This window comes from Melopsittacus undulatus, chromosome 4 (genome assembly GCF_012275295.1).
Source record: "Melopsittacus undulatus isolate bMelUnd1 chromosome 4, bMelUnd1.mat.Z, whole genome shotgun sequence".
In the NCBI taxonomy this organism is placed as follows: Eukaryota; Metazoa; Chordata; class Aves; order Psittaciformes; family Psittaculidae; genus Melopsittacus; species Melopsittacus undulatus.
This window is the reverse complement of record NC_047530.1, coordinates 43,287,808-43,307,962: the sequence shown is the minus strand read 5'-3', so window position 1 is coordinate 43,307,962 and position 20,155 is coordinate 43,287,808. Positions and strand designations below refer to the sequence as shown.

Sequence of the window (20,155 nt, the reverse complement as noted above, 5' to 3'; positions counted from 1 at the left end):
ATTTCTTCCTAATATCCCTACTCTCAGTGAATCCTTTGAAAAGGATTACAGAAGAAAATCCACAGTTTGTCTCATTCAATTGGAAACAATATTCTGACTAGTAGATTTCAGGTTTGATAGGCAATAAACAGAAATTAGAACAGTACCTGCAGAACATTTTTGATCAGTTACCAAACATCACTCACTTGATCAATCAGTGGGGGAGCTTAGTCCACTTCTTAAATTCCATCATATAATTATGATATCTAATTATCTTTGTAGTTACAAACATACAAACATAGTACTTACAAACATACATATAATCAAGTTTTTTAATGAGGAGGAGGAAGGTGACTGTCAAAATAGATTGAGTTGCTATCTCCTAGATACTTCTCTTGAAGTTTCTCAGGCCTGTAAGCATACCTGGTTTATTTTTTGCTTTATATTTTGATGAAAAAAAAAATCTTGCTGCTTAACTGAGGAGTGCAATGCTGGTTTTATTTCCATTATTCCTTTTTGGCATTGCATAATTTAAGTGCCAGATAAAAAAGAAATCTCAGAGAGTATGCAGGTCCTTCATCCAACAAAGTGAGTGACCTGTGTAGGCAAGGGCTGAAATCATAGCAGCACAATTCAGAAAGTAATCTTCATGTATCTACACTCCTTTGATATTTTTGGATAGCTGGAAAACTTTGTAAGTTTATGTCTCAGCTGGCTGCATTTTATCTGTTAGGGTCACAAGCTGATTTGTGCTAAGAAATCTTAATCATCCAAGCAAGAGTTTTTGTATTAGCAGTATTAAGACGATACAGCTCAACTATTTACAGGAATTAATGGGGGGGGGGGAGGTGTCAAGTCATCAAAAACATCCTCTGCATTTTTAGAAACTGAAATGCTTTATCTCTGTAAGGTATATATAATACTTGCTCTTCTACTAAAAGTCTCAGCATAGAGGAGAAGGTTTCTTATGATGCATTTTGTGCAAAAACGGTTTACTACAGTAGGTGATGAAGAATCTGTACCACAGCTAGTTGAAGTTTTTATCCAAAGTTTCAAAAATTTGAATAATTACTCCACAAAGATAAATTAATATAACATTTCAAGTGAGTAAGATGTATTTCTGACATAAATTTAGATCAATGTCCATTATTTTTATGTATGTTATCAGCAAAGCAATTTTAGAAGTAGGAGATTTGTATGTTCTTATGGATATACAGTGACCTGCTTTGTAGGTGTGGACAGAACTGTGTCTGTAAAAGTATATAAAGTGGGTCTGTTATGTAAAACATAGTTTAAAAGAGTCTTATTGAGGGATGCATTGAAGCAGAATATTTTACGTAAGTTCTCAGATATACTAAGGCAGTAACAATTGTTCATCATTTAATCTTAAAGCATTTCACAAAGATAAAAAAGTATTTTTTCTATTCTAAAAAAATAAAATATAAAATTCAGAGATTGATTTTCCAAAGCATCAAGAATTGCAGTTGCTCAGAAGAACAAAATCAGACACAAGTTCCTGCCTGAGACATATGGAGAGGTGTCTTTAGAGCATTAGGAGCACTTGCAAAATTAACCAAAGCATATTTTTATATATGTTGTTGAAACCGAGGGAAGTTGCCAAATTACTTTCAGCAACTCAGTGTCAGAGCTGATAATGGCATTCCTGCCCTTGATTCTTTAGGCTGGGTTCTTTCCCCCCAGCCACCACTTCATCAATGCATTGCCTGAAATGTGAAATCATCATTGTTTTTCCTATATCAACATTAAAGTAACAGGTAAGGAGAACTAACTATGAAGAGGTGGTTCATTTGAGGAACACTTACAAGATGTGCTGTATGCAAGTGAGCCAGGAGCACTTTATGACATGTTCAGAACTTGGAGACTGAATTACAGTTTTAGTAATCATCCCTTCCCCTTCTTCTCTGTCATTTCTTTGTTTAATATACTGCATGGAAGAGACTTACCGTACAAGTTTTATAAGCTTGCAATAAAAAATATAACAACTGTTGTATTAAATTATTCAAGTTGTAAACTACTGTAAAAAGCAGAAAAAGTTACATAGACATGGAGCCAGAAAAAAATATTATGATAGAGTATAAAATATATTGTGCTGATTACTACAGAATTTTTGCCCAGTTTAGCATATTGTAAATCTTTGGTTGGCCTTAAGAATGAAACTGCAAGTAGGTTTTTCTAAAGGATTGTGGCAAGTGGTTTAAGAAAAATGAAGCTAAAATCAGATTTACAATTTAAAAACAAATCAGCAAAAATGTGACAGCAAACAAAAAATATCCAAAAGGTCAAAGGAGAGAAGAATAATGGTAAAGTGAAGGATCAATTAATTTGAAACTTCCAGATTTCCCCTGAGAGAAAGCCAGAATTCTGGAGGAATAAATAACCAACTATTTTAAGCATGTACATTATTATTTTCTTCTTTTGTGCTATGCTTTACTAAAAAGAGATGTGCCAGTAAGTTTGAATCTGTCAGTATGGATGTTAATAGTATTTAAAAGTGCTAGATTTACCTAGATTAGTTGCTAAAATTACAGAGACATTTGCAGGAGGACACAAATATATTTGGCATGAAATTCTGGCTCTGCATAAGTAGATTCAGTTGTTTTTCCTTTCTTCTGCCTTTTTCTTCTTGGTAAGTCAAGAATGAAACTGAATAGATTGTGATGATTAATAATAATATTAATCCTTTAGCATCTTTATGTTTCACCTTTTTGTCTTAACTTTTTTAGGGCTTATCTTAATTGTTCTTGTGGCATATGGTAGATGAGTTTTCTTTGGTTATGCAAAGTCAACTGGAAAAAAATCAGCTAGGATGAGCATATTTTGTTACCTTTCCTTCTACCAACATGTGCTTTCTGCAAAAGAGAGGTGGATAACAGCATCTGAAGGGGGCTTATAGGGATGCTGGGGAGGGGTTCTTCACCAGGGGCTGTAGTGATAGGACAAGGGGTAACAGGTTATATTCAAGGCCCACCTGGACACGTTCCTGTGTGATGTCCTCTAGGTTACCCTGCTCTTGCAGGGGGTTGGACTAGATGATCTTTTGAGGTCCCTTCCAACCCTTGGGGTTCTGTCATTCTGTGACAGTATCTGAAGGGGGCTTATAAGGATGCTGGGGAGGGGCTCTTCACCAGGGCCTGTAGTGATAAGACAAAGGGGTAACAGGTTAAAACTTAAACAGGGGAAGTTTAGATTGCATATAAGGAGGAAGTTCTTTACTGTTGGGTGGTAAGGCACTGGAATGGTTTGCCCAAGGAAGATGTGAATGCTCCATCCCCGGCAGTGTTCAAGACCAGGTTGGATGAAGCCTTGGGTGATATGGTTTAGTGTGAGGTGTCCCTGCCCATGGCACGGGGGTTGGAACTAGGTGATCTTAAGGTCCTTTCCAACCCTAACCCTATGATTCTATGACATGGCCTCATTCTGATGAGTCTTCATAGCAGTGGTGTAATTGAAGAAACTGCCTTGAAAGAGATGTCTTTAAAAAGAAAAAAAAAAAAAAAAAGGCCTACTCATTCCAGTATTGTAGTGCAGAAAGTACTGGCAAGAGCACTCCAGGGGTGATGTTCCAGGAGAGGAGTAGCTCTCTGTGAACAGATGATGGCTCTCTGTAGCCTGTCCTTCTTACTACAACGTTCTGCAATGCAGTGGGTATGATATTCCCTGACAACTTAAGGCCCATGGCATAAAGTATCAACCTTGACCAGAGACAGGGCTCTGTAGGGATCTTTGCATTACTTTAAAACTGACATCTCTTCTTGAACAATTTATTTCCCTCTAGCAGTACTGCAACATTGTTAAAACCAGATCTTATACCACATATCACAGAAGGAGGCACAAGGATAAATCAAAAGCATGTTTTGCTGTGCCTTATAGGTTGGCCTTCTGTTTGTGGGAAAGATAAAGGTCACCCTTCCATCATTCACACTTCATGTTTCTTAAAAGTTGGTTAAAACATCACATCCGTTTTCCTTCTAAGCATTTTCAGTTCCATTAGTATAGTATCTCATTGTGCTTACATAGTTTTTGGTGGAGATGTGGCTTCAGGCTCCAGAAGTAGAAATTCCTGTCAAAAGAGCTACTGTTCAACCAGAAAGCCATCACTGCTGCTGACTGACTGCTCCCCTGTGGCTCCTGGCCCACCTGGGGGAATCTAGAACCTGTAAGCAACAGATCTGGGATGCTTTTCCATTCACTGCTGGTCTATTCTATGCACTCTACCTGTCACCCATGTGGCTATAAATCACAAAATGTGCAAGAGCTGCAGAAGGCAGTGCAGTTTATGTAATTCCAAAAGACTTTGTCCAAAAGCTTTTTTTAAAAAACAGGTGTTTAAGACCATGAATTTTAGTGATGATACCTTCTTTTTTTTAATATAGGTATTTTTATAATCATTTAACTTTATTGCAGCCTTTTGTAATATACTGTAATGTATAAAATATATCGTAATGTTTATTAAGCAGTCATAAGACAGTCAGGTGTATAGCCATTTGACAGATATGGTACATTATTTTGGCATAATGCCCACAGGTAACTTTCAAATAACATATATACCACCCCAGCTGTTGGTGGTGGGAGCATAGCAGAAGCCTCTGAGCAGGCAAGCTGTCTGATAACAGCGCAGGTGGAATGTGGGTAGCAGCGCTCTTCTGGGACTCTGATTTTAGTTTCCAGAGATCCAAAAGCAGTCCAGATTCAGTTATTGGACACTGTATTGTTGTTCATGACAGTGCTAACTGTGCTGTGCTCTCAAGACAAAAAAGAGTACAATGGGTCAGAATTTGGGGTCAGTTGTTGGCTTTTCCATAAATTACCTTAACAAATTGTGTAATTTTGGCAGAGTTTTCTGTGACTCAGTTTCCTACCTGTCCTACATTCCTTTTTCTGCTCTCTCTGTTGTGTGGATGGTAAACTCTGTGGTAGACCTTGTCTGTTATTTAGTGTTTATTCAGTGCCTGACAAAGTGACACTGGTCTTCCTGATGGCTTTTATAAATGATGCTACTAATAACTTCAAGTTAGGGCGAAAAGGACTTACAGCTCATACCACTGTGTCACCAAGTTTCAGACCCTTTTTCTTTCATTTTGCTGTCAGTTGACACAGTTGAATGACTTTCCCAGTCTCCCACTCCAAATCAGTAACAAACTGTGAGCTCACATTACATAGGAATCACTAGCAGTGGGATTTATTTGTCATTCTTGGAGGCCATGAAGAGGAACAAAAGATTTTCACGTCTTTTCTTCCTTGACTGTAGAGAATAAGAACGCACTGATATTTTGGGTTGCTGCCATACAGGATAAAAATCCCCTTAATCTAAATCTGCTAGATCAAGGGAAGGTAGTTGTGTGGCTATCAAGAGCCCACATACTTCTGAGTGGATCATCAGCAACCTCTGGTAGCATGATTTCCCCATTAAAACAGAAGCTGTGTTTTGTTACACCTCTAAATATTGGTCTACCCTTCTTTTTAGCCTGTCCAGTTCCTTTTGCGTAAGTTGTCAGATGCAGCAGTAATGATATTTTGGTCATTTGTAGACTCATTCTAGGATTAAATCGGCAACCTCAGGATGAAACATAGTGAATGCCATGACCACTCTTTGTTACTTCTCCCAGGCAGCTTTGATTAAACTGTGCTGTGAAGCCAGACTTGGATCAATATGAATGATCTTCATCGACCTAATAATGTATTTAACATGTTCAGTGCACTTTTATCTGGTTTTGTTAAGATAAGTTGTTTACATTAGTGAAGCAGATTGATTCAAAGTTTCAGAGCTCTTTACAATGGTAAACACCTAGAAATAACCACCGTAGTTTGCACATGTGCTATATATAAATGCATAATCTACTATGCAAGCTCCTTGTCAGGTGTAAATTAGCATAGCTACAATACAGGAGTTGAGAGTCTGGCCTAGGAACTGGAAACAATTATTCTCTCAGTGTTCTTCTAAATGGTCACAGCTTAACTTGACATAAAGCAAGGTTCATATGGTTTTCTCCATACCCAGTGTAAAGACTCTTACCACAAAGTCTTTCAGAAACCTTTTCTATTATTTGTAGACTAAATTCTTCCACCAGCAGATGTATGTGGTGTCCATTAGTTATCTAAACATCTCTTCACAGTCAGGCCTTTTGGATGCACTGTGTCCAGTATAATGTTTCTTAAGCCCATTGGCTTTGGAGACTATTTAGCAGACCTGAATAAATGGAACAAATGTGGAAGCTGTACCAAACATATCATCTGGGGTTGTTGAAGCAGTTAACGAACATTGTTACAACTGAGTCCATGCGTAACCACTGAAGGACATATTTGCTTCAGTATGTCTCATGACAGCTTCTTAAAAAAATATACTTAAGTGAATTTAACACTTGTGAAAGGTGCCAGATTGACAGGCCCTGGAGATAAAAGTTCTTGAATTACCAGCAGGCACAGCCAAGCTTCCCACACACACTGCCCCACCAGTGTCCCCAACCCTACCTGGAGGGCACAGCTACCAACTGTCCTACAGCTTGCAAATCTGTGCCACCGCGTGCTCTTGGACTACAGGCCAAGAGTCAGTAGCTGTAATGTGACCTGAAGGTGAAAAAGCAGGTTCCATAATTACTGCACAGGTGCTGCTACAGTTGATCATTTTCACACCCAAGTTTTCAGTTAATGTGAAAAAACAATAAATGAAGAAAGTCCACATTTCTGATTTTGCATCAAAACGCAACAAAAAACCTGTGTGTGAGCCTCAAGTGAGTCCTGCAGTTTTATCTGTCTGCACAGCTACATTCAGGTGGTTATGTGAGCAACCAAGTGCATGCACATTCTGTGAAGTGCATTGTTAGATGCCTCTTGAAAAATGGGTCCTTACCATTTCGTATGTTTGTAATAATCTGTCTCCATTCACAACTCATCCGTGCTTGGTGTCACTACAGCCCATCCTCCCCAGAGATCCTGAGCACAGCTGGCATACAAGTTCAATAACCATCCACTCCATAAAGTGATTGGGTCATTACAGGGTTGAAAGATAGCACACAGGGAAAACAGGCTTGTGACCTTTGCACTCTGTCATGGCTTTAAAAAAAGCACAGGTTCTTCCCTGATGGTAGTTGGAAAGTTTAGTTCTCTGTTCTCTTTGAAATCTAGAGAATATTTAGACCTCACTGTGAGCACTGGAAGGACATGCTTAAGTGTTTCTCTATTTAGTGCAGAAGGTTAGTGACATTTTAAACAAAAGTGCACATTTATAACCTTGTATAGGCCGATTCTCAATCTGTATATAGGACATGGCTAAAAACAGAACACTGGAAAACACAAAGTGATGAGTTTTCATGCTCTGCTATTTTCTAAGCTATAGCTGGCAGCTTAAAAGAATTATTATAGAAACTAAATCTTAGTTCTTTCTGCTGAGAAACAGCCATAACTAATGTGCACAGGAGCTCAGTAACATTTGTTTATCTTTAAAGAAGTCGCATTTTTTTCTGCAACTGGCCACTGATGTGCATGATAACATACTGAATTTCACTGGCTGTGTTTACTGTGGAAGGTAATTTCTGTATATCCAGGGAATTAGGTGGTGTACAATTGTTTTAGGGATCAACATTGTAATTGTTACAAATACCAGTGTAAAACCCCATTTGACAATTATGATTACCTGATTTGCATACCTCCTTATCATTCCTGGTGTGTCTGTCACATTGTACAGCTTTAGGAAGGGTCTGTACCAGCCTTCAAACTAAGCTGAAGTTTAGGTTTCAAAATTTGGGAGGGAGTTCAGGAGAGAATGTGTACTTGGAAGAGAATTTTTTGAGGTGGTAATATCCATGTGCTCTGCTTGAATATCTTACCTCATTCAGCTTCAGTTCTCCTGTGCAGGCTGTCTGGACAATTTTAGATCATCTTCTTCACAGGTTTGGTTTTCTTAGTACCTGGTTTCATGTTTTGTCTAGCCTAGATTCATATATCCAATACTGTGGCCGAGTCAGGTTTTGTTTTGCTTTTTGTCTGCTTGTATTTGCATAGTACCTCTATGGTATTTCCATTTAATTAATTTTATTACAAGTTCCTAATTTTAACTATATCTTGTTATAAATTCTGCTTCAATCTGCAAGTCATTTTTCATCAACCACCTTTTTAAGATTTCTGAGCTAGTAGCTGGCCTTTTGCTTGCAGAAAGGCAAAAGGCTTTTCTTGTCTGCTGTTAAGAGGGGATGAGGGAAATACCAGGGGCCTTCTCTTACAGAATGACAATACTCCACTCCCAGAAAAATGCAACGGAAGAGAAGTAGATGTTTACCTGTTTTTCATAAGATGTACAGTATACTTGAGCACCACTGAAAACATTATTTAGAATCGAGGGCTTCCTAAAGTTTACCTACCCCATTCTGAAGCTCCAAGGATGTTTCTCAGTTCATTAGCTTGAAAAGTCTATATAGATGTGAAGTTTTATTTTTAGTTTTGTTTAGGAAAGGACAGAAATTAGAATTCTGTGTTAGGGGAGAAAAGGAGAGAGGTTCTTTCATGTCTGAGTTAAACAGAAGCCTTTGGAAGAATAGAAAGGGGTTGGTTCATTCCCATTTTCATGTAACTTGAATTAGAAGGTTTAGTAAGTGAAATGGATCATAAGCTAAACCCCACAGAGTCCAGAAAGCTCTAATTAACGCCCACAGTGAGTAACTTTTCTGAAACTGGTCTTTAATCAACCTTGCTCTGAAAACAGCACAAGGTATCGTGGCAGCTTGATAAAAGAGATGCATTGCCAGTGCTGACAGGCCCACAATCAAACCAGAACTAAAAATAACTGGTTTGTCTACTTATTTTCTTTCAGATGCTAAAAAATGCATTAGCTGCAGTCTAAAAAAACTTCCATAGTTACTCAGCTCTAGAAAACTGAGGTTCCTGTAAATGTTAATGCCCTTCCTGATCATGAGTGAGCCCTCTTTCCTTCCCACAACTCCCTGTTGAAGCAGAGGAATAGCAGGGAGGTTGGCGAGGCTGGAAGCGGTTGATGCAACTTTTGGATTCTGTCAGAGCTGGTCATTTGATGCCAGCTGTCCCTCTTGTCTTGCTGCTGGTGCTGCAGAGCTCAGACATCCTCACTGACCAGCTATTTTGGAGTAAAATAAATCACTCATCTTTCTTGTATCTCTCCATGCATAGTTAGGTCTATAGCTACACACACACCTCTCCTCACTGATTATGAGAGTAAGAGTTATCAGGAAGGCATGCAAGGAAGCAGTTCTTTTTCCTCTGCTCCAGTTCTTGTGGGTACACATCCAAGCCTACAGCAACTTTAATTATTTTTTCATCATAGACTGTGTAAAAACATTAGCAAAACTATTTTTTTTCCGGTTTGGGATAGATTCCAAAGGGACAAGAAGTCCCCTGCACAAACAGGATTGGCAGTCCACAATTTTGTCTCAGTATAAGAAAGACATGAACCTGTTAGAGATGGTCCAGAGGAGGGCCACAAAAATTATTAGAGGAACAGAACATCTCTCCTATGAGGAAAGGCTGAGAGAGTTGAGGTTCAGTTCGGAGAAGAGAAGGCTTCAGTGAGACCTTATAGCAGCCTTTCAATACTTTAAGGGAGCTTATCAGAAAGCTGGGAACAGACATTTTAGTAGGGCCTGTAGTGATAGGACAAGGGGTAATGGCTTTAAACTAAATGAGGGGAGACTCAGTCTAGATACAAAGGAAGAAGTATTTTATGATTAAATACTGGAACAGGTTACCCTGAGAGGTGGCAGATGCCCCATCCCTGGAAACATTCAAGGTCAGGTTGGATGAGGCTCTGAGCAACCTGATCTAGCTAAAGAGGTCTGTCCTACTTGCAGGGTGATTACACTAGGTGACCTTTGAAGGTCCCTTCCAACCCAAACTATTCTATGATTCTACAACTCACAGTATTTTATGGCCAAAATGGCAGTCCCATCAGTCTGAATACCAATGTATCCTTCACAGGAAAAGTTGCAATCAACTGAAATTGTTCTTTGGTATTAGGGACAAGCTGAAAGAGGATGGCTAACATTGGCTTTAGTGCTTCCGGTCCAGGTTGTCTTTTCATCTGTTGTGTGATTTCTTGAAAAAGACATTTGCACTGTTACAACTAAAACTAGTTTGATGGAAGAACCAAGAAGCCCTTCAGTTTACATGGGTCCATAAATGCAAGGCAGACTGAAATGAAACTTTATGAATGCTTGAAGGAGCATTTTTATGAAACAGTTGTTTGCAAATGCAGACATGCAGATCTGAAGAAGAGTGGAGTTGAAGTCTAAATTATGCTAGTTGCTTCTTACTTTCAAAACAAATGCTGTTATGTATTCACCATTCCACAGGAGAGTTCATTCATCAATTGCTGACATTGAAAGAAGGGAGAGAATTCTAGATACAACTTCAGAAATCTTTATACCACAGATTGGATTTTGAAAGTTATGTAGGAAAGAACATAAAGTCTTTTACTGTTGTAGTATCAAATATTGGCTTAGGTAATCACAGGTTTAAAGCAGTAGATAATTTCTAGAGTTGTGCCTAATCTTGTCTGACAAAAGGTAGCACAGAACTCCCCTTGTTACCCGTCCTTAATAGAAGTCAGTTACACCCTGATCAGCTTTAAAAGTATGCAAATCATCACTATCCTGATATTATAAATAAGTAGGCAAAGACAGACTGAAACTCACTTGAAAGAAGGAAATCAGTGTAATAACCAGGATAAATAATCAGGTTGGCTTCCAATGAAGGTTTCATTTCCATCCTCCTAAGTTTAGTTATTGTTGATTTCCCTCTTTTTGTGCATGAATGTTTCCCACCTAAAAAAAAAACAAACAAAAAACAAACAAACAAACCCAAAAAAACCCAAACAAACAAAAACCAAGAGTGAATTAAAATTTTATAATTTTGGAAGAAATTTCTAAAAGCTTTGGGGAACATATCTCTGGCCAGTTTTCCCTGGACCTGGTAGACTCTTAGTATTTTGGAAATCTAATTGATACATTTTCAAAATGGAAACAACTAGAAAAAGACAAGGTGTTGCCTTTATTTTTGCTGTGGGCAGAGCACTTTTGAAAACCTGGTCCTTTAACAGGGAAGTGACCAATGTGCAATAATGTCATCAAGAACAGTAAAGAAAACCCTAATGTACCATATTAAAAGTCAAGATTGGACTATGAAAAATAGCCACATTATTGTCAATTAAAATCTTCACAGCTGCAATGAAAAATCAGCACAAAATCATATTATGCAAAGTGACTCACTTCTATATTCCAACAGTATATTTTTGTTTACTGGGATTGATTTTATGTTGGACAGAAAAGTATAAATTAAAATGAAGCAAGCCACTTGTACAGGATTTGTTTTAAAATCTTATATTGCACTACATCATTTTATATTATCTGAAGTGAAAGTGTGGGGAAAACCCTGAACTGTAAAAAGAGATAATTTTTTAAAAGCACATTTTTCTTTCTTGCTGTGCTTGTAAACCAGAAACACCAAGCTGGATGTTTAAGAAAGGGAGGGGTGTCTCCCGTTTCTTGTGTTTCACCTTTTCATTACACTGCCTGATCATTTAAGGCAGAGGCTTGTTCCAGACAGCTTTAATTAAACTATGCTGTGAAACTGTATATAGATCAATGGAAATGATCCATAACAAGAGGCTAATCATGTATTTAACAATGTTCAGTCCAGTTCAATCACCTTCTACCGTTTCTGTGGCTTTACATTCACGTGGCAAAGCCCTGAATGTGTATATGTATTTTTAATCCATCTCATTAGTGACCATATGCTTGGGCTTCAGGGGAGACAAGAACTGTCTGCAATCTGCCAGGGATTTAGGGACATCAATAATTTGTGAATAGTCATGTTGGTACTGGTCGAAGGGTTAAGTGTTCTGCACACCAGGGGCACATCTTTTGGGACTGGAACTCTTAGTCAACTGTTAGGAACTTGATCCCCTGTGACGCATCTTTTCAAAGTACATGCTACATGTCAAATCTCTGCAGCTGAAGCAATGGAGCTTTATTAGCTCAGGGATTTTAAAACCTCCTCTAAGTAATGTAACAATATCTTTTGGTTAAAAGTGAAGGAAAGATAGTAGTAGAAATATGAAACTGATTTTTTATGTACTGGACTAACTGTGATCTTCCTTTTTCTTACCATTTTCCTTCTCAACATGAGCTATTAGATTACTCCTCCCCTGCAAATATCCAGTAGAGTATGGCAGCAATAATGGAGACCTGATTTTTGGAAACAACTGGCTTCTGTGGCCTCACCTAAATCCTGCTGAAGCTTATGACAGCACAGATATAAAAATTGTCTTCCTAATCGTTTGGAATGACCCTTTAGGGGCTCCCAGAACATTGTTCAATCTACTTAGTGTGAAAAGCACCTTTAAAAAACAATAGCATATGGCATTAGATTGTGCCATGTTATACGTAAGGGCTGCTAAGTCAGCATGAGAGATCATCAAACTATCGATCCCAATATCCTGTCCTTACAAAGGAATGGCAGAAATAGGTTCCAATGCCAGAAGTTTTGGTGAGACTGGGAAAGACTTTGAGTTATTTTTGTTCATTTTAAGTTTTAGCTATGTCTATATCCCTCAGCTGTACCCAGAAAAAAATGTATAGCAGTCCAGAAAGGAACTCTCTCTGTGTCCTGAGCTTCTGCTGTTCAGTTGGGAGTAGCTGGTATCCATCATACAGGATGAAGCTTGCCTGCTTTCAGCAAATTTCATGTAGTAATAAGTGCTGACTGTCACAGGAGATGAAAACATGCACAGGACACAACACTTGTTTGCAGCTTGCCAATCAGCTGGTTTTGCTTGTACTTTAAGAAACATTCAGGGCAGATTAAGTAACTTTAAGACCAATATCAATTAATCACATATAGTTCCTGTTAAAATTCCAGTAGACACACTCACTGTAACCCTTTGTCCTTTACTTGTTTTCACTTTTAAGATCAACTTTTTCATAAGTATGGCATGGAACTGAGCAAACATTTCCATAAGTGATATAAAGGAAATAATCTATTGAAATCTTTGAATTCAAACACAGAGTAATATTTCAGAAAAAAATCATGACTGAGGTTCTTCCTTATCTACAAACATAACTTGCATGAGTGAAAAAATACAGATTGAGTCTTTATTAGTGTCACATCATTAAAAACATACAAATAGTATTGGAGAATTTAGAGTAACTTACAATAGCAGGTAAAATATATAGCTGTCAAATTTTTGATTGTCAATTATGATGATATAAGCTGTCACAGATTTACTAATTGTGCATTGTCTTCTGATGCACTTTAGAGTACAATTTTACTGTTTTAGAAGACCCAGTCTCCTCTTTCAGACAAAATTTACATGAGCAGACTTTATCCACAGTTTTTAAATATATAAAGATGCACGTCTAAGTTAGGATGTCTTTATATCAAACTATTTCATTTATAAGTATGATAAAACATTTAGAAGCATATGTCCCAGATTTCCATCCACATTTCAATTCTATGCGTAGGCATTGCTGCAGCAGTTTGCACTTGCAATAGAAAAGGTGGTGGTCTCTTGGAAAGGTGGCACTTTCTGCCTGACAACCAAGTCCATTAGGGCACGTTCAAATGTAAATATTTATGGCTAATTTGGCCGCCTAAAAAAAAATTCTCCCTGCTTTTGTTATGGTTGCTTTTAGCACTGTTTCACAGCTTCTAAGCCTGTAAAAAATGTTAAAGACTAAAATTATATTTTCACAATTTTAATTGAGAAAAAAAAAGGAAGTGTCATTTTAATAGGGTGGAATTGGTGAGTTTTGAGGTGGCTTGTCTTTGCCCACTTCTACTTAATGCCTTCCGAGCCAGCAAAGCTGTGAAGTTTTCTAAAATCAAAGGTTAGAACAAAAGCGTTAGCTGATGCTAGATTATCAGGGTCATTACTGAATATCTGTGATACACAGACTGAGTTCCAGTTTACAGACAACATGAAGAAGTCCTTTGACCTTTGAGGTGACTGTTGATCACCCTTGTTTGTTTTCACCTCTAATGTCAATGATGTTAATACAAAAGTAAGTCAGCAGAATTTCAGAAGACTGGAACTATCTTTGCAGTATTTCATAGGTAGCATTGCCATTATTGCATTAATTTATGCTACTGCTTCCAGGTAACAAGAGAGATTTTTGGCTTCAGTAAATACAATTGCAAAATTCCTGTTTCATACTGTATGAGGTAACACTTTGACTGAACTGCCTATTCACAGTTTCACAGGCAGAGACGCCAAAAAAAAGCCCATCTGACAGCAATCAAGTTCTGCCCTCTTTACATCCTCTCTAGCCAAGATTGCTCAGTGTTACAAAGAATTGCCACAATCACAGAAGCTGCAGACAGAAATAACTTTGCTGAAACCAAAATCCATGCAGGCCATACCTTACCATTAGGAAACTACCTTTTGTAGGAGGGATTTCAGTAGTCTTCTTTAAGGATTCTGTGGCTGGATTTCTAACATGTTCATTGGGACTGAAACATGACCAGAAATGTCTTGATGCTGAGTTTCAATTTTCCATTCTTTAGTTTTCTTATTCTCCTAATTAGATCTCCATTGTCCTGTTTTCAGCTGTTAGTTTTCTTTCCAGTAGCTGGTGCAGTGCTGTGTTTTGGCTTCAGTCTGAGAACAATGCTGGTAACACACCAATGTTTTAGTTGTTCAGTAGCACTTACCCTGATTGAGGACTTTTCAGTCTCATGCTGTGCCAGTGAGGAGTGGCACAAGAAGCCAGGAGGAAGCAGAGACAGGATAGCTGACCCAAACTAGCCAAAGAAGTATTCCATACCACAACAGGTCATGTCTGGTATATAAACTGGGAAGGAGTCACCCAGAAGGGACTGATCGCTGCTCTGGTTGGGATGGGTAGAGGTCAACAGGTGGTGAGCAATTGCATTGTGCATCACTTGGGTTTATTTGTTTGTTTAGGGGTTTTATTATTATTATTATTCTCTCTTTATTATAGTAGTAGTAGAACTTATTTCAATTATTAAACTGTTCTTATCTCAACCTATGAGTTTCTACTTTTCCAATTGTGTTCTCCATCCCACCAGGGCTGAGGGGGGCATGAGTGAGCAGCTGTGTGGTACCTAGTTGCTAGCTGGGGTTAGACCATGACATCCATTATTAATTCTGTTCCCATAATGAACTTCAAACTCACAAATTTTTGCTGCGTCATACCAGTGCCTTCAGAGCTCTTTATAGCCAGATGATGTATTTTTAATAGTATGAATCTCTGTAATTCTAGATATGCAGTTATATATGCTTCTATCTAATGGGACTTGCTCCATTATAGTTTCCATGTGGCATACTTCCCCTGATTTCAAAGGGAAATAATGTTTAGAATGTTTTTAAAAATGGCACACTTCTAGCAGATTGATGCACTGTCATGGGACTTGAGACTAGAATTTTGTTTGCAAACAGGTATGTGCTGGTCATTCAGATACCAAAAATTACAAAGAACTGAATTTCAGCTGGCGTTTTGTTATTTTTACTACCTGCACTTCGGTTCCGCTTTCTCTATCTGTAATCAACAGACCACTCAACTCAAGGTTGAGAAACATGCTTTTAACTGTTTTGCTGAATTATGGCCTTAGGCAATGTGTAAAGTTAATCTCAAATTAGTTGATGAGAGAAGGTGGGAGAAGATGATTTTTCCTTCTATATTAAGTGAAAATTTAGTGTTGCGTTTCAGTTCCTTTTGTTGATTGCTACTCCGTAATAATTTTCAAAAATGTATTTAGAAATCATTTTTGAAAGAGAGGACCACAATAGAAAATGAGACAAAGACAGATGTTTCATTAATTGTTTTGTTTCTGTTTGTTTTAGGACTGCAAGAATGCCTTGAAAAATATTTGGGCAAGAAGGCCCCAGCTCTGATTTTGGTACCTGTGGTGGATTTACCTGGCAAGGAAGTAATCCATATAACATGCTGGCTAAGCTAGTAGTTTGAAAGAGATGAGTTTTTATCAAAACACACATTCCATCCGGGAGAGAACAAAGAAAATAATTGATCATACATGTGTTGGATACTTTCATTAAGCAATATTTTTTTATTTAAGCAAAGTCATAGTTAGCTTGTTAATGATGCCTTACGACATGCGACACAGTCAGCTTTGTGTGAACAATAAAGGTTTCTTTTCAAAATATTACACTTTTTTCTCTCTTATTTTTAGATATGTTCTGGTAATAGCAGGTGGCTCTTGGGAGATGTCAGTTGCTCTGATTACATCAGTTCTTTTATCTGATATATTTAGGACTGGTATAACTTCATATCTTTTGGATACAGGTGAAACCAGAACATTAGCTCCAATAGTGTTTTAAAGACCTGATTCCTTTCAGTTCTATGTTGAGTTTATTGACTCAGACCAGTTCATGAAGAGCTTATCTGTGGCCAGATTTTAACCCTTTTTTTTGCACCAGGGAAGAAATACTCAGAGGCTTATTCAGGATGCACATTTTACCAGCGTAATGGAGATGCTGCTCATACTACAGGATTTGCCATCCTACCTTCTGAGCAAAAGTGGGTAGCCTTGTGCTTTACATCTGGTAGACAGCTCTTATTAAAGAGCTACCAGTATTCCACAGGGCTTGTCTTCTCCAGAAAATCAACAGGAATTTTACCACTGCTTTCATTAAAACAGGCTCAGACACGCAGGCAAAGCTCCCATCTATTTCATTGCAGCTGATATTTTACTCATAACATGATAAAAGATCAGTATAGGAGAGAAAGCCTTTTGGACTTTGCTTGAGGCAGTAAGGCACTGTAGAGGAATCTTATTTTCAGACAAAGGCTATAAAATTAAACCTTCGAGAAATATCAAACCTTTCTCTTGCCAATGATCTACATTATATATTCTCATTGCTTCTCTTCCAGTGTATGAGCACTGGAGCTACATGACCAGCACTCCCATTGTCTTCCTTCTCTTACACCAGCATATACCCGAGATGTCTCCATAGAAGTCAACTGCCTGGCAGTACATTTACATTGGGGAGACTAAGAGGTGGACTTACCACGCAAGCTTCATTTTCTCACCTGCTATCAGATACCCACTTAGCAGCAGCTGATGCAAAATTAGTGGCTAAAGATAAGAGGATCTTCCTCTATTTAGATGTTTTGCATGTCCAGCATACTATGATAATTGTTACTTGAAAACAGTCTGTTAAATGTTATTATTACTTACTATTACATCAAGTAGCATAGCAGAGCTGCCATCCTCTTTAGTAAGAATTACTTTTTTTCACAGTTATTCAAATATTTTGGAAGGGAGAAGGCAATGAGCTTTCCATGTGTAAATACATGGATGTATTAAATTAAATCTCTTAAGAAAAAAAGGAAGAATCTGTTAATAATACATTGGTTCATTATCATTCAGTATCATTTTAGGTTAGACTCAAATAAACATATTTGATCCTGTTCTTTCCCAGGATCAGAAAATAACTTGCTAATACCTGGATGTGCCTGTTTTATTTGAATTCTACTCTTTTTAAAAGATAATTTTTTAATTTTTTTTTTTTATTTTTTACTTCTCTCTGGAAATACCAGTGTTTTATTTCTCTGTGTGGAGTTCCCACAGACCAGAGACAAAAGCTGGACTGAAGAGGAGAAGAGAAGGCAACCATACTTTCAGAGAGATGAGGATGAAGCTTAATTTTTCATAGGTACATATGGAAGCCAAATAGATGGCATAAATTTAACTGTGTCTCCTGTAGCAGTCATTTTTTTCACAGTGAGTTTTAAAAAGATACTGAAACGTAGATCCTGTCTTTTATACTGTACTGAATATTTTAAGGTGGCAGGATATTTGCTCCTGAAGAAACCAGTTTTCGTGCAAGATTCATGAGTCACACTATCCTTTTCCCTAGTAGAGGTGCATTGACAAATGGTAACGAATGCATTGGTCTGACAAAAAGTGTGATTTTTTTTTCTCAACAGAAAGCAAACCTTTTCATTTTCTGAGACAAGTACTTCAATGGGTTTACTTTATGAACAGCTAGAAAATAATAGTTTCTGACTTTTACTCCTTGAGAGGCTTCATACAGCTTCTAAGCATTGCATGTAACTAAAACTATAAGCTGAATCTGCAGTGGTTTAAGTAAGAACAAGACAATTTGTTCAACATTGATATGCACGGTAGGTGTGTAAAGTGCTGCTCCACAGAGAGACCTAAGACTTTATAACAAAAAGAAATACCATTTTATCAGTCTTATGCTGCTGTACTTTCATCATAATTACCGGGCCCTACTGTGAATAAGTTGTTTTGCAGAGCTCTTTTTCACTTTCTTTGTAACAGAAGTGCTAGCTGAAGACAGGAGGTGGGGAGACGAGCACACACACAGACACACACACATGTGTTTTAGTAAAAAAATAGACATCTAATACTCAAAATTTACAGATGCAGGGTTTGTTGGGTGGGGTTTTTTTCATGACTAGCTTTGCTGAGTGCTTAACCCAGCAGGTTTTAATCTTGAGACTATAAATTCGCACTGTGCTAAGACACTGGTTTTGAGGACTTTATATATAAACACAATTCTTCTGTTTCTCTGATTTTTACTAAGCCTGCAGGAAAATGTTTCATATGCATATTATATCACAAAAAGTTGGCTGATCTAGGTTTCAGCACTCAGAACACAGAAGGGCTATGTAATAGGTGGGAAAATGTCTTTAAAAATGTAACCCAAAATTTTAATTTTTCCTTTCTCTGCTGTAACAATTGTTAGAATATGGCTTACACTTTTTTTTTCTAAAATAAATCTATGTCTCGTTATAGTTCTCTGTGTCAATGAAAATTTGTCTCCTGCCTCCTTTAAAAATCTCTGTATATCAATTTCTTTAATTGCTTGAAAGCATGTTAAAGTGAACTGACCAAATGGGACTACAAGACCAAAACTGATTTAATAACTTCATGTTTTACTCATTTCAAAACCCAGTGATGGCTATAGTAGCAGTGAGCCTTTACAGTGCACATGGCTAAGCTGCTATAAAGGCACCAGAGCTGATATTCCTAAATAGATTTAAAAATGACATTGAGATATTTTAAGGAGAGATTATTTTTTTCCCTGTGAGTTTTATAGTTAGGTGATTCAGGAGCTGATTTGTTACACCAGGTATCGTGGGTGCATCTTTCCTCTTAGCCTTCAGAAGTCTAATGGGCATTGGAAGCAGGATATCTCCTGAGTATTAAAGAGGTGATCTGAAGCAGCTCTTCTCCTTCAAGGGCATTCTGTTCAATCCATTATCTCCTGTCTATGTGCAGTAGTTTAGTCTATCAAAATACAGTGATTGAATAAAACTTTTATTTCAAATAAATGAATGCATTGATTTAATAAGTTTTATACCGCATGGTATAGTAGTTCTCTAAATGAACACTGAAATCCTAAAATACAGAAACTTTTCATGTGCCCAAGTTAAATCTTTGTCACTTCTTTCAGAAGGGGTTTGCTGAAGCAATCCTAGTTTATTCTGTGTGATAAGCTATCCTGAACCCTCCGCATACTAACTGGCACTTATTATTTAAGTAACCTGGTTTTACTATTATAAATGCCTGGCATTGGGAATACATATTAAGAATACTTGACAATTTACTAATTTATGATGTCTTTAGTTGTATTTTAATATCTCTGGCAAGCCAGCCTGTGTTGATGTATTAGCCAAACATTCAAAATACAGACTTGAGATCTTGAAAGCTTCTTTTTTTTCAACTTTCATCTGAACACTGAATATTTTTGACATATTTTAAATTTTAATTTAAAAAAACAGACTGGGTACCTGTGAACTGAACCCGTATGTTACATGCAAGTGCCCTTTTACTGATGACTCACTGCTCACAATTTCTTGGCTTTGACTTCTGTTGGATTAATTCATGGCTAGGGTTTGCCCGTGGTTTCCTGCTTTTCTCATTTTTTTGAGTGCAGTCTGCTTTTTTCCTATATTCCCAAATAGTCAGGTTGTTCTGAGGATCTTCTTGCAGGATATGTCACTGGCAGCAGTCTCCTTGTCATTTCCTTGACTCTCCATTTCATTTGCAATGTTTGAAAACCACTTCTTGGATATGTCTGCTCATCCTCCATTTCCTATTATATTGCTAATTCTAAATCAGTTTGAAATACTGTTTGCATTATTTAACCCAGCTGACAAGACTTAACTGTCCACAGTAAAAC

The 20,155-nt window shown here is 37.6% G+C and overlaps 1 protein-coding gene across 1 annotated transcript in view; it reads left to right on the top strand.

Annotated features, from left to right (window-relative positions):
* DPH6 (diphthamine biosynthesis 6) overlaps positions 1-16,143 on the top strand; it is a 205,307-nt gene extending 189,164 nt beyond the window's left edge. Inside the window, exon 15 of the mRNA XM_005149286.3 lies at positions 15,824-16,143. Coding sequence (XP_005149343.2) covers positions 15,824-15,939 — 116 coding nt within the window. The 3' untranslated portion in view covers positions 15,940-16,143. The remainder of the gene's footprint in view (positions 1-15,823) is intronic.
* The last annotated feature ends 4,012 nt before the right edge of the window (positions 16,144-20,155 follow it).